The sequence below is a fragment of the Pseudonaja textilis genome, chromosome Z (assembly GCF_049901715.1).
Source record: "Pseudonaja textilis isolate UNSWEBS1 chromosome Z, rPseTex1.2, whole genome shotgun sequence".
NCBI lineage: Eukaryota > Metazoa > Chordata > Lepidosauria > Squamata > Elapidae > Pseudonaja > Pseudonaja textilis.
The window spans coordinates 120,361,237-120,374,019 of NC_142008.1; the positions used below are offsets into that span (position 1 = coordinate 120,361,237).

The 12,783-nt window shown below is 41.3% G+C and overlaps 1 protein-coding gene and 1 pseudogene across 1 annotated transcript; both read left to right on the plus strand.

Moving 5' to 3' along the window:
- Window positions 1-504: 504 nt before the first annotated feature.
- On the plus strand, window positions 505-1,446 carry LOC113449865 (olfactory receptor 6X1-like). The gene has a single exon (XM_026721000.1). The coding sequence runs from the start codon at window positions 505-507 to the stop codon at window positions 1,444-1,446; it is 942 nt and encodes a 313-aa protein (XP_026576785.1).
- Window positions 1,447-8,179: 6,733 nt separating this feature from the next.
- LOC113449864 (olfactory receptor 6X1-like) lies at window positions 8,180-9,036 on the plus strand (annotated as a pseudogene).
- The last annotated feature ends 3,747 nt before the right edge of the window (window positions 9,037-12,783 follow it).

The window sequence follows — 12,783 nt, forward strand, 5'->3', positions numbered from 1 at the left end:
CATTTTACTGACCTTGGAAGGATGGAAGGCTGAATCAACCTTAAGCCAGTTAGAACTGAACTCCTGGTTGTGGACAGAGTTAACCTGCAATACAGCATTCTAACCATGACACCAATAGAAACTGGGATTTCTGTTACAGAGAAAACCATTCTCTGCTCTAGTTCAATAGACAAATACTCAAGATTGAAAGACTGCAAGTCAACCAAAGTTTTGTAACAATCCAGTTAGAGTTGGCTCATGGAAGTGACAGTGATGAATATTGTATAAAAAGTAGTGTTTTATGTCACACAAATGAATGTCCCAAAATAATTTTCTAATCCAGTCGTTTAATCTGTGATTTTGTATTTTATGTTATAAATTGTGTTTTTGAAATATGGGCCAAATCTACTATCTGACATTTTCTTCATTTAAAAAAGGAATGACCAATTTAAATAGTATAATAAAATAACCACCTTGTAATCTTTTTCCTCTTGTTTGAGTTCTAGGCAAACAATATCATTGCAAATGCATCAGATAAATCAAACTGTGGTTACTGAGTTTATCCTGCAAGGGTTTCCAGGATCCGCTGAGTTGCAGAAGTATCTATTTGTCCCAATTCTTTTTATCTACCTCCTCACAATCCTTGGAAACATCCTGATCATTGTCATTGTTGTCCATGATCCTTACCTTCATAATCCCATGTACTTCTTTTTGGGGAATTTTTCCTCCTTGGAGATCTTCTACATCACCACCCTGTCACCCAAGATGTTGGCTCACTTTCTAACAGAGAAAAAGTCCATCTGTTTCTACTGTTGCATCTCTCAAGCCTTTTTCCATTTCTTCCTTGGAGCCACAGAATTCTGCCTGCTTGCTTCAATGTCCTTTGATCGCTACATCGCCATCTGCAAACCTTTGCATTACAGCATCATCATGAATTACAGATTTTGTCTCCAGCTAGCCTTGGGTTCATGGTTGGGAGGGCTATTAACTGTTATTGTCCAGATGGTTTTACTATGCCAGCTCCCCTTTTGTGGTCCCAATATGATCAACCATTTCTATTGTGATGTGACTCCCTTACTGGGTTTAGTTTGTGCTAATACATATCTGCTTGAACAGATGGTGTTAGTGGGATCAGTCCTTCTTCTGTTCAGTACCTTCCTATTGACTGCAATCTCATATAGCTTCATCATCTTCACTATAACACGCATCTCTTCATCTTCAGGGAGACAGAAGGCTTTCTCTACTTGTGTTGCCCACCTTACAGTTGTATCCATCCAGTATGGAACTGTAATGTTCATGTATGTTAAGCCCAACTCCAATTCTTCTTTGGAAATAAACAAGGTGGTTTCTGTACTTAATACCATTGTAACCCCTCTACTCAACCCTTTCATCTACACCCTGAGGAACAAGGATGTCAAAGAAGCTCTTCAGAAAATGGCATGTACTAAAGGAAAAATGTTTCATTGAGTGTAATAAAATATACTATAAAGTTAACATTTATTTAGAGTGAATTGATTTGATTTCCAGATAGGATGAAGGAGGGTTATTTTTGCCCCAAGATGCTGATATTCATCAGATGTATTTTCAGTAGTTCTATTTTGGCTACAGTCCTCCTGTCCTGATCCAGTTGAGATTTCTGTTAGAGAGAAAATCAATAGATAAATATTAAAGATTGTCTTGATTGAAAGCCATCCAAAGTTTTGTGACAGCAAGATGGGAAGTTAATACATTTAATAGAAAAATAGATGATATATAGATAGGTTGATAGTTAAATTATAGATAATACAAAATGAATAGATAGATAGATAGATAGATAGATAGATAGATAGATAGATAGATAGATAGATAGATAGATAGATAGATAGATTAGACAGACAGAACACAAACAGACAGACCATTCAGCTAAGGGTGGTTTTTCCCAGCAATTGTAGTCTTATTAAGGATTTGCAAACTTCATGTGATTTTGATTCAATGCCTCTGTTTGTAAACCAAGGGTAGTATTAGTTGTTTTGACTGCTGCCACCTGCTGTTTAAGTGATTGTCTACTAGGACTCCAAAGTCCCTCTCACACTTACTGTTTTTGAGACAGGTTTTGCCTAATCTGTACACATAACTTTGATTTTCCTGCCTAGGTATAAAACCTTAATTTTTTTCCACATTAAATTTCATGTTTTGGGATAGGGCCCATTGTTCAAATCTATCCCAACCTTTTTGGATCCTGAGCTTGTTTTCTGGGGTATTGATTATTCCTGCCAACTTAGTTTCCTCTGCAAATTTGATGAGTTCCCCTTCTATTCCCTCATGTAAGTCATTTATGAAGATATTGAAGAGTATTGGGCCTAAGACAGAACCTTGTTTTGCATCTGCTGAAAATAAATGACATAAAAATCAGATAAATTTAAGCAACCGATACATTGTTGTCTAAGATATAATTGATTAAGGTGGAGTCTGTACAGATCACTATGGAAGTTTTCATATATTACACAGTCATTCCAGGAAGTGCTAATGCAGTGATTCTAATTTTCTAAAATATGGGCTTGATTTCTTCTATGACAACCTGAATTTAACAGAAATAACACAATAACAGAATTGGAAGGGACCCTAGTTCAACCTCCTTACTAGGGAGGAAACTATTCCATTTCAGACAAAAGATTGTCCAATCTTTTCTTAAAAACTTGTAGGAGTGTAGGAGCATCCACAACTCCATCCTGTAGAAAAATCTAACACATTTTCTCTCTCATTTGTTTTCACCTCTAAAAAATAAGCAACCCATCCTGCATTCTAGATAATGATGATGAATTAAACCTTGAAACACAATTTGAAATAATTAAGATTCTGTTTTGCCTTGTTTTAGTAACTAAGTCCCCAAAGGTTTTATTGGTATCTCTCTGATGATTTGTTCTCCTTGGTGGAATAATTAGAAAACACCAAAAAAAATTCCTATGCAGAAAAAATGGTCTTCAGAACCTTTGATGAAGAATTTGTATCTTCATTACTGAGTAAAAACTGAATATAGAAATTTAGAGATGAGGCATGAGAACATCTATTCTGCAGTTAATCAGGCCTCAACAATGGGAAAAAAACCAGTTTCTGAGAAAGGTTGTTTTTTTTCCCCTTCACTATAAGTTTTCAATGGAAGAGACTAGCTGCAACTCAGGGTGAGCTATGTAGTTCTAACTGCCCTCTGATCTTGGTTGTTAGCTTACCAACGTTGAGTTATCCATCACTGGATGATGTACAAAGACTAGATTATTTGCCTAAATTAATTTGGGGAAAAGAAAAATACCATCCAACTTCTTGCTTCATGAATTAATCTGACTATCTACTCAAGTGAGTATTTGATTTTCTTTAATATTTTTTACAGCTGACCATATTCTTTCAGAAATGGGGCAAATTAATTAAAATAAATGTATAATAAATTAAGTTAAATAACTAAGTTAAATACATAATCTACCAAGTTTTTTATAAAGTCCTATGTAAGCAACTGAATGCTGGTTAAATGATAATCAAAGACCTTAAACTTGTTGATAAATTATTTTATTAAATTATTGGGAAGCTTTGTACTTCAGTATCTATAGAGAATAAAATTGACCTTGATAAAACTATACAAGTTCCATTTTTAGGACAATGGGCAGTTTAAAATGTTTAACTCCACAACAAACAGGAAACATTCAAAAGCATATCAAACAAATGACTTCCTAATTCACTGAGCTAATAGAATAACAGGTTTGGAAGGGATCTTGAAGTTCTTCTAGTGTAACCCACTGTTCCTGCATAAAACTGTATACTACTTTAGACAAATGATTTTCCAATCTTGCAAACATCCAGTGTTGAAGCAACCATAATTTCTGAAGGCAATTAAAAAACTATAGTAAAAATATAATAAAGAGATCCAGCACAATCAGAGTTGTGTGATTCTATTATCATATGCAAATACAATTAAAAAGAGCTTTTACCTTCCTGCAGGGTTGATTTTTTTGGTCTGATCTGCCAATTGAGTTGACATTACCTAATCAAGGATGGAAGGAAGGGTTTTAGCTACCCTTATATACATTATATAAATCAACATTCTCTGTGTGCTTCTCTATTGTTCTAGATAGATAGATAGATAGATAGATAGATAGATAGATAGATAGATAGATAGATAGATGATAGATAGATAGCAAAAGAGGATTTTCTCATCTCTCATAGATGTGGTGGACTCCTCTTCATTGGATGAAACCAACAGAAGACTAAACAAGCATCTATCTGAGATGCTTTGATCTCAATTCCTGCACTGAGGAGAAGATCAGACATGAAGGTCCATATGGCATCTTCCAATCTCTGGAAAGATGTTGAATACAAGAAGGTCAAATCTTCTCTTTTCTCTATCAGCCCATAGCTGACAAGATAGGCAGGAAAGTAGATTCTAACTGAAAGCTAGGAAAAAAAACCCACCTGAAATAAGAGCAATTTAACAGCAGAAATCAGTGGGACAGAGGGTTCCCCTTCACCTTCCTTTAAGAAGAACTTAAAATACCCCTGTCATAGAGATGTGTGGATGCCAAGCTGACAAGTATCAATGTAATAAGAAACAGAAGATGTACTTTGATTGTTTTCTTCAAATACACAAGAAGAAATGGATAGATTCATGTTATAGAAATTATACAGCAAAACTTTATGTTGCAGATTTTTAAAATATAAATTATCAACTATTTTTAAACAAGATTATCTTTCACATACACATTTCACTAAAAGCTCTGGAAAATGTAAATGCAATTTTTTATTCCTATTGAACTTGGTTGCAGGTTCCAAAAAGTGGATCCTGCACCTTTGGAAAAACTGCAATGATGATGATGATTGAAGGGGGACGAGCGGTCTGCCACCTCCAAGTGGTGTCCCCTGGATGCGCGAAGCCGTCTAACGCTGACCGTAACTGAGAGCAGACCCTCCGACGACAGGCCCACGCGACAGGCCGGCTGGAGTACTCAATTGCCGCATCAACATGGTGGAAATGTCCACTACAAAACACATGTCCAATGCTACCGCGTTCGGGGGAACCGACGGGCGCAGGAGACCATTGGCCTGCGCCAAAAATCAACGAAATGGTCCACGCGGAAAGCACGGCGCACCTGCACCGTGTGAGAAAGCTATGGCGACTGCGTCCGGGTCGATGCGTGCGCACGGAGACTACCCGATCCATGTGAAAAACGCAAGCGGGAACAGAGGACTGCCAGGCGCTCAAGGTGGCCACCTGGGCGTGGATTCGCTGACTGGGCGCTCGACCGAGATCGTCAGGGCCATGCGGGACAGGAAGCTGGACATCTGCTGCCTCCAGGAAACTCGCTGGAAGGGCAACAAGGCTACGACTATAGAGCGGCTACAAGATCATATACACCAGCTGTAAGGAAAACCGCGGCGGTGTAGCTGTGGTTGTCAGTCCAAGCTGGCAAAGCTCCGTCGCAGAAGTTAAGCGCCTCACAGAGCGACTGATGATAATCGTCGTGGCGACCAAGAGGCAGCGCCTACACATCTTGTCCGCCTACGCCCCTCAGACCGGATGTCACGAGGAGGAGAAGGATACCTTCTGGGAACTGCTCGACATCCAACTCAGGCAGATCCCACACGAAGGCGACATCATCATCTCGGGCGACCTGAATGGTCATGTAGGGCGGGACAAAAGCGGACACCAGTGCCACGGTGGGCACGGCACAGAGCGATACGAATGAGAATGGCCAGAGGATCCTGGACTTTGCCGACTCCCATGATATGACCATCACGAATACCTGCTTCATTAGGCGAGAATCTCAACTCCTCACCTACCATAGCAGAAGCAGGAGCCACCACACACAGATCGACTACATCATCGTACGACGAAGAGCCGCTAAAAACGTGCTCAACGCCAAGGTGTACCCGTGCGAATCGAGCAGTCAGCACAGGCCGCTGATGGCGAAGATCAGGATCAGCAAGCCCAAGACCAGGATTGACAAAAGGAATGCAGACCAGCCACGAATCAAGTGGTGGAACCAGAAGAAGATGGCGGGACCCCTCATCAAACCGGAGCAGTTCCCGCAGATGGTCGACGGGCCACAGGAAGCGTGGTCCATGCTGAAGAGCACTGTTCACACTGCCGGCTGCCAACAGCTTGGTTGCACCAAGCCAGGACGGAGACGCATCGAGCGAGATACATGGCTCTGGACACCGGAAGTACAAGATGCCGTACACCTGAAGAAACGGCTCTACAAGGCCTTTCTTCAGGACAAGACCAGCGAGAAGCTCTGCGAATACAAGGCGGCCAAAAGGCAGCCAAGAAAGCAGTAGCGACAGCCAGAAGCTCCCACTACGATGACATCTACGAGAAGCTGAACACGCGAGAAGGCGAGAATGAGATCTACCGCCTAGCCAAACACAGACACAGGAAGACCCTGGACATTGACCAGTTTCATGGGATCAACGACGAAGGGGAAATTTGATCGTCAACCCCAGAGGCTGCGGAGAGGTGGCGGCAATACTTGAGAAGATCTCCACCGAGGAGTTCCACACCCACGAACCCCGCAAGGTGACCCAGTTGAAGGCCCAGTCTCAGGCATTTATGCCAGCGAGGTCACCGACGCCATCAAGGCCATGAAAAGCGGTAAGGCAACAGGACCAGGCGACATCCCTGCCGACTTCTGGAAAAAGGCACTACCGGGCTCGGCATTGTGGCTGTGCGAGCTGTTCAACAACATCGTCTCCACGGGAAAAGTGCCACCGCGACTGGTACCGCAGCACCACTGTTCCGATCTGGAAGGAAAGGGCAGCCCAGCGGACTGCTCCAACTACAGACCGGTCAGGTTACTGTCACACACTATGAAGATCTTTGAACGCGTCCTTGATAAGCGCATTCGGGACATCGTTGATATCAGCGTCAACCAGGCTGGATTCATCAAGAACTGCGGCACCACCGACGCCATCTTCGGTGTGCGGATGCTGATGGAGGCTCACAGAGAGAAGAAAATCCCGCTCCACACCGCCTTCCTAGACTTGGAAAAGGCCTTCGACCGAGTCCCGCACGATCTCATCTGGTACGCACTGCGAGATCACGGCGTGCCTGAGCTGCTCGTACAATGGGTCCAACTCCTATACAGATGTCACAAAAGCCGTGTAAGCGGCAGCTGGGATATCAGAGGAGTTTAATATTACCGTCGGCGTACACCAGGGCTCTGCTCTCTCACCACTGCTGTTCATTCTGGTGATGGACACAATTACACACGACCTGTACACGCCCGCCCCATGGACGCTGCTCTACGCCGATGATGTGTTCCTGGCCAACCTGTGCAAGGCTGAACTCGAGCACCGAGTCCAACAGTGGCACGACCGCCTCGAGCAGTTCGGGCTCCGGCTGAACCTAAAGAAGTCCGAATACCTGACCACTGATAATGAAATGACAGGCTCCATCCACGTGAACGGGCAGGAGCTACGCGCGCCTCCACCTTCAAGTACCTGGGAACTACTCTTGGGGAAGAAGGCCTACTACAAACTGAGGTGGCAGCCAGGATCAATGCAGCGTGGGGCAAATGGAAGTCCGTCACGGGCGTCCTCTGTGACAAGAAGATGCCGATGCGCCTGAAGGCGAAAATCTATAACTCTGTGGTGCGCCCGTGGCCATATACGGCGCAGAGTGCTGGCCGACGACCAAAGAAGCGAAAGCAGACTCCAGATAATGGAGATGCGAATGCTCCGATGGTCGGTAGGCCTCACCCTACTCGATCGCGTCAGGAGCGAAGAAGTGCGTAGACGGTTCAACGTCGTGCCCATCCCCACGGTCATGAGGCAGTCCCGGCTACGATGGTTCGGCCACGTGAGCCGCGCCAAGGAAGAATCCATCATCAAATCTGTAATGAAGGTGACTGTCGGAGGAGCGAGACCGCGTGGTAGACCTAAACAACGCTGGATGGACACGATCAAGGCCGATCTAGAGATCGCGAAGGCAGACCCGACACACGTGGCAGACAGAGAGGTGTGGAAGCAGTACTCAAGGACATTAGCGGACCTCGCCCGAGCGCGAGACAAACGCTGAAGAAAAAGAAGAAGAAGAAGAAGATGATGATGATTGAACTTGCTTCTAGGCTAAAGGTTTGGGTTGACTGATAAATCATCAATCTGCAAATCAATAATCTCAGTGAAACATCCCTCTGATACTGCTGAACAATTATTCTGTTCTTGCAGGAATTGGTTTGGGATGGAGAACCAAACAGTTGTGGTCGAATTCATTTTACTGGGATTTCCCAGCATCCTAAAAGTAAGATTTCTGGTGTTTGTGGGTGTCTTGATGATCTATATCTTGACCGTCACTGGAAATATTGTCATTGTTGCAACTGTAGCTTATGACCCTAGTCTCCATAAGTCAATGTACTTCTTCCTGAGCAACCTCTCATTCCTAGGAATCATGTACGTGACAGCTAAATCCCTAAAGTTTTAGCCAATTTACTCACTGTCAAGAAATCGATCAGCCTGACTGGTTGCAAGGCTCAAGCTTTTTCCCACTTTTTCTTAGGGGCCACAGAATTCTTCCTTCTCACTGCTATGGCATATGACCGTTACATCTGCCACCCTCTTCATTATCACACAATCATGAGTAGCAGAGTTTGCGTTCAACTGGCTTGTGGATCCTGGTTTGGTGGCCTGATGACTGTCTTGGGACAGACCATTCTAGTGTTTCGACTTCAATTCTGTGGCCCAAATACTATCAATCACTTCTATTGTGATGTTGGACCATTGCTAAGGCTGGCTTGCACTAACACCCATCCTATTGAATGGATAACCTTTGTTGTTGCCACCATTGTGGTGTTCAGCAATTCCCTCTTGATGGTGGTTTCATACATCTTCATAATTTCCACTGTAATGAAAATCCCATCCATTTCTGGAAGACAAAAGGCTTTTTCTACTTGTATCTCTTACTTAATTGTTGTTATTCTGTTGTATGGGGCAATTATTTTTATATATGTCAGACCAACAGGACATACATTACTAAATATGAACAAGGTAGTTTCCCTTCTCAATACTTTGGTCACACCATTGCTCAACCCTTTAAATTAAAGATTCTTTGAAAAGGTGGTTAACCTGGAATAAAGTATTTGAGAACAGCTACAAGTATTTTTTTAAAAAGATGGAGAAATGACTGGCTAAATAACTGTGGAGCACCATAAATCTAATTCAACTTTAATTCATATATTGCTTTATATTTGAGTGTAAACGAATTTCTCAATGAGATTTTTAAAGTCCAGAAAATGTTCCACAGATTTTGATATACCTTTTGAAAATATTCAAGTTCTTTTTTCTGTAAGTCTTAAACAAATAACTCTAATTCTAACCATTAGAATACGATCATCTGAAAAGGCAACTGGACTTCTTTGCTTTTCCTTGAAGAGGTTTTGCTTCTGAAGAACTGAAGAAGCTACTCAGATGAGAAGCAAAATGTATTCAAGGAAAAACAAAGAATTTCCAGTTACTTTCTGAAAAAAGCAACTTTGGAACAACCATGACTTGGATGACTGAGAATTTTGATAGATTTCAGAAATGGTCTTTTTTCAATACATTTCTTAATTATTTTTTGTTTAATGAAAATCTGAAATATATATTGACGTATGCCATTTTATTCCATCCTGGTTTGCATATTTTGTTGCTGGAACTAGCAATATTAATAATGGGACAATAGTTGGGTTTAGGAGAGCGTCTACTGGTAAGATGTAAAAGTTAAAAATAATATTTGATCAACCCAAAATCTGTGTTCTTTGCCTTGTCCCAAATGTTCCATCTCTGAACAATTAAATTTTAATTGATAGGTATTGTGCATGTATGCTTAAGAATTTCAGTAAGATATAGGCAATTTTAAATAACTTATGTTCTCCTACCATAAATATAGCTAGCCTTGAGAACATTATTTTTCTACTTGTTTTTATTTTTGAAAATGTTTTGCTTCTCATCCATGAAACTTCTTCAGCTCTGACAGGATAATGGAGAATGGAAGGATTTATATTTCTTGCAGACAGCTGTTAATCTGCACCCTTTTAGAGCTGTAAAACTCCTGGCTCACAGACCAGATGTGTCACATGCTGGTCTCATCCACACCTGGTTTAGTGAATGGGGAAAAAATTCCAATACATCATGTGACACTACCATGATGACATGACAACACCCCTGTTTTAGAGAGTCACTGACTGGAGTACTTGGAGGTTTATCTGTGTCCTCAGGGTCACCTGAGTAATGCTTCTGGTTCCTGTAGTCTACAAATTTTCCTCTGGAAATCCATTCCTGCTCCCACACCATTCTAAGGGTGTTCATCCCAAATTGTATAGATAAAAGTTTGTAGAGATTCCCAGTCATCCAGGTCTTGGACTGAGAATCTCTTCAGACTTTTAGCTATATAATTTGGGATGAACACCCTTTGAATGGTGTGGGAGTAGAAATGGAGGAAAAATTGCAGATTATAGGAGTTAGGAGCACTACTCAGGTGACCACAAGGACACAGATAAACCTCCAAGTACTTCAATGACCTGCTAAAAGGATGCAAGTGACCAGCTGTCTGCAAGGAATATAAATCCTTCCATTCCCCACTATCCTGTCAGATCTTGGATGAGAAATGAAACATTTTCAAAAGAACATAAAACAAGAAAGTCCAGTTTCTCCTAAAAAAGCACCTTTGGGACAAACATGACCTGGATGACTAAGAATCTCTACAGACTTTTAGCTATATAATTTGGGATAAGCACCCTTTGAATGGTGTGGGAGTAGGAATGGATTTCCAGAGGAAAAATTTCAGATTACAGGAACCAGGACCACTTCTCAGGTTACCCTGAGGACACAGATAAACCTCCAAATGTTTCAACAACATGGTGGGGACATCCATGACCTGGAAGACTGAGAATCTTCAGACTTTCTACCCCTTCCATAACAAATAATATTAAGACATAATGTTATAAGGTACTGTTTGTAAGCAATGGTCAACAGCTATGGATGCAGCTGTTGAAAACATAGACATAATTAATTTAAAGTAATAAAAAAGGGAAGCATCAGAACATGTCCTGAATAATATTTGCAGTTGGGCGATGCTGACATTGATGGTGATGATAATAAAAGGAATTACTCATTGTGTTATGTTATCCCTTACTCTTGCTTTCTTTAAAAATTTAATTCAATGAACAAATCAGAAAAATCAAAAACAGGAATTTATTCTTATTTATTGAAGTGTATTTACAGACTTTTGTAAGAAATGAGCACACAATTTTTACCTGTAAGTTCTTACAGGGTTTACAAGGTAAGTTCCTACCTTGGCAAGAAAGTTTCCTCCTTTAAATCCTGGGAGTCTACCTCAGTGAAGATCTTACCTAGAAAATCAACATAACCTAGGTGACCAGAAAGACCCAACAGAGACTCCATTTCCTTAGGGTCTTGTGAAAGAATAAAGTGGAACAATGACTGATGACCTTTTACCAGTCCACAATAGAAAGCATCCTCACATATTGCATTACGGTGTGGTATGCTGGCTTGACAGCCTCGGATAGAAAGATATAACAGAGGGTAGTGAGCACAGCACAAAACAGTGTGGGCTGTCTCCTGATACTACTAGATGACATCGCTAGGCCTTAGAAGAGGGAGGAAAATCCTCAGGGATGACTCATACCCTGGTCAACACTTCTTCACTCTCCTGCTATTGGGTAGGAGATAGAGAAGCATAGCCAGCCATACCAACAGGCTGAAAAACAGTTTCTACTTGTGGGCTGTCAGACTCCTGAATGGAAAATAACTTCATATCAACATAGTATGGCAGTCTTGCGGGGCCAGCACATTGTGCAACAAGATCACATAGGGTAATAAGATTGGGACTGGGATTGGGACTTCAATCCTCACTATGAGTTGTGTTGCGGGGGTGCACAAAGGAAGGGTCAGCCAATCTCATTGTACACATGTTGTACTCTGACAATAAAGGTAATAATAAGAAACAGCTTCATTTCATTCCAGAATTGTCAATATCAGCTGTGTTAAATCTGTTTTTCATGGTGTTCACTATTCTTTCTACCTTTGAACTGTCTATGCGGCTGTCTGAATGTCATGCATCGGATGAGGAAAGCACATCTTTCTGCTTCTACCCTGGGCACTTTTTACAGAGGCATGATTGAGAGCATTTTAGCAAACTTCATCACTGTTTGGTTTGGTGGCAGCAATGCCTCACATAGAAAGTCCCTACAGAGAGTGGTAAGGACAGCCGAGAAGATTATAGGAATCCTGTCATTCAGTATACTGCTTATATGTGCTATGTGCCTAGAGCTCAAAGCGTTGTTAAGAGATCCCACATGTGCACTTCATGGTCTGTTTCTGTTGCTCCCCTCTGGGAGGAGGTTTCAAAGTGTTTCTAGCAGATCTACCAGATTCTGTAACAGCTTTTTTCCTAGGCCATCCATCTTCTAAACCTGTAAGATTTGCTTCTCTTGCCATGTACATGTATACATCCAAACTAGACTGTGTTGTCTCTCTATGTCATATAATATATGTGCACAATTTTGTATTTATTTATTTATTTATTTATTTAATTTGTCATGTTTATGTTTATATTAAAGATGGAGATACTTTGAGAGCTGTATGCAATGTAATATCATTTTAATGTATGCCAGTTCATGTACATTCAAAATGACACTAAAGTATTCTATATTCTATTCTATTTCATAAGCAACTCTTCTAAATTAGGATAATGGTAATTTACAATAGCAATAGCACTTAGACTTATATACTGCTTCATAGTGCCTTATAGTGCGATCTAAGTGATTTACAAAGACAGCATATTGTCCC